Here is a 1,473-nt window from a genome sequence, read left to right as displayed (position 1 = left end):
TTTTTTTTTTATTTATTTATTCATCAGCACAAGTTTTAATTTTAGAAGAGTAGATAATATTAGTCGCTATATTGCAATTATCATTCCCCGATTCTAAATAAATGCAACATTGAGATTACTTAATTTTTATTTAAACGAATTACTCTTATAATTAGGTTACAGCTACTGATGGTGATAAGGATCGTCCACAAAACATTGTATATTTTCTCACCGGTCAGGGAATAGATCCCGATAATCCAGCCAATAGTAAATTTGATATAAACCGCACATCCGGTGAAATATTTGTGCTCAAAGTAATTATAATAAGATATATTTTATAATACTTCAATGGTATTATTAATAAATTTTCAATGTTTATTTATAGCCCTTAGATAGAGACCAACCAAATGGTAGACCTCAATGGAGATTTACTGTTTTTGCTCAAGATGAAGGCGGCGAAGGCTTAGTAGGATATGCGGACGTGCAAGTGAATTTAAAGGATATCAACGATAACGCTCCATTGTTCCCACAGGGTGTTTACTGGGGCAATGTGACTGAGAATGGAACGGCTGGTAATTTTTTTTTTTCAATTATCTTAATTTTAGATAATTGACGATAATTTAGATAATTTATTAAAAATAATAGAAAATTAACGATTTTATGATCCATCGATCATTATCAACTGTTACTAGTGACTTCCTCATTTTATGCTTTATTTCATCTTAGGAATGGTGGTAATGACTATGACGGCTGTGGATTACGACGATCCAGCTGAAGGTACTAATGCCAAACTAATATACTCGATAGAGAAAAATGTTATTGAAGAAGAAACTGGCACACCAATATTTGAAATTGAATCCGATACGGGTGTGATCAAGACAGCTGTGTGTTGTTTGGACAGAGAGCGAACACCGGATTATTCTATTCAAGTTGTAGCTATGGATGGCGGAGGGCTAAAAGGTACAGGTACAGCATCAATACGAGTGAAGGATATCAACGATATGCCACCACAATTCACCAAAGAAGAATGGTTGACAGAAGTTGATGAAACTGACGGTGCAAATCTACCAGAAACTCCTATTTTGACTGTAACGGTCCACGACGAAGACGAGACAAATAAGTTCCAATATAAGGTATAAAATTAGCTGACAATACTTTAATATTTCATCACTACCTTAATTTATAAAACCCATATCAAATATAACATAAATTGCAATTTTTAGGTAATTGAAAATAGCGGTTATGGTGCTGATAAATTCACTATGGTTCGCAACAACGATGGTACAGGCTCACTGAAAATCGTCCAGCCGTTGGACTACGAAGATCTGTTACAAAGTAACGGATTCCGTTTTCGTATACAAGTTAATGATAAGGTAATTTTCTATTTAATATATTGAACAATTCTTGACACCAGAAATGAACCCTCACAAGTTACATTTTTTTTTTTTTTTTAATATAGCTTTATATGGTTTACCTTTTTGTGTACAAAATTTG

At 33.3% G+C, this 1,473-nt stretch overlaps 1 protein-coding gene across 1 annotated transcript; it reads left to right on the top strand.

Moving 5' to 3' along the window:
- Window positions 1-134: 134 nt before the first annotated feature.
- Window positions 135-1,387, top strand: LOC126909921 (putative neural-cadherin 2). Its single transcript, XM_050692326.1, has 4 exons — window positions 135-293; window positions 365-551; window positions 706-1,112; window positions 1,203-1,387. The coding sequence occupies exons 3-4, from the start codon at window positions 708-710 to the stop codon at window positions 1,374-1,376; spliced, it is 579 nt and encodes a 192-aa protein (XP_050548283.1). The 5' UTR covers window positions 135-293; window positions 365-551; window positions 706-707; the 3' UTR covers window positions 1,377-1,387.
- Window positions 1,388-1,473: the final 86 nt, after the last annotated feature.

This window comes from Daktulosphaira vitifoliae, unplaced genomic scaffold (assembly GCF_025091365.1).
Source record: "Daktulosphaira vitifoliae isolate Bord-2020 unplaced genomic scaffold, ASM2509136v1 Scaffold_2176, whole genome shotgun sequence".
NCBI lineage: Eukaryota > Metazoa > Arthropoda > Insecta > Hemiptera > Phylloxeridae > Daktulosphaira > Daktulosphaira vitifoliae.
Note: the sequence above shows the minus strand (reverse complement) of the source record. Positions and strands in the feature narration are given on the sequence as shown.

Excerpts from the sequence above, each read along its gene's own strand:
- LOC126909921 (XM_050692326.1), top strand. The coding sequence starts at position 708 with ATGGTGGTAATGACTATGACGGCTGTGGATTACGACGATCCAGCTGAA. Across the intron at positions 1,113-1,202 it reads CAAATAAGTTCCAATATAAG|GTAATTGAAAATAGCGGTTA; the intron begins GTATAAAATTAG and ends TGCAATTTTTAG.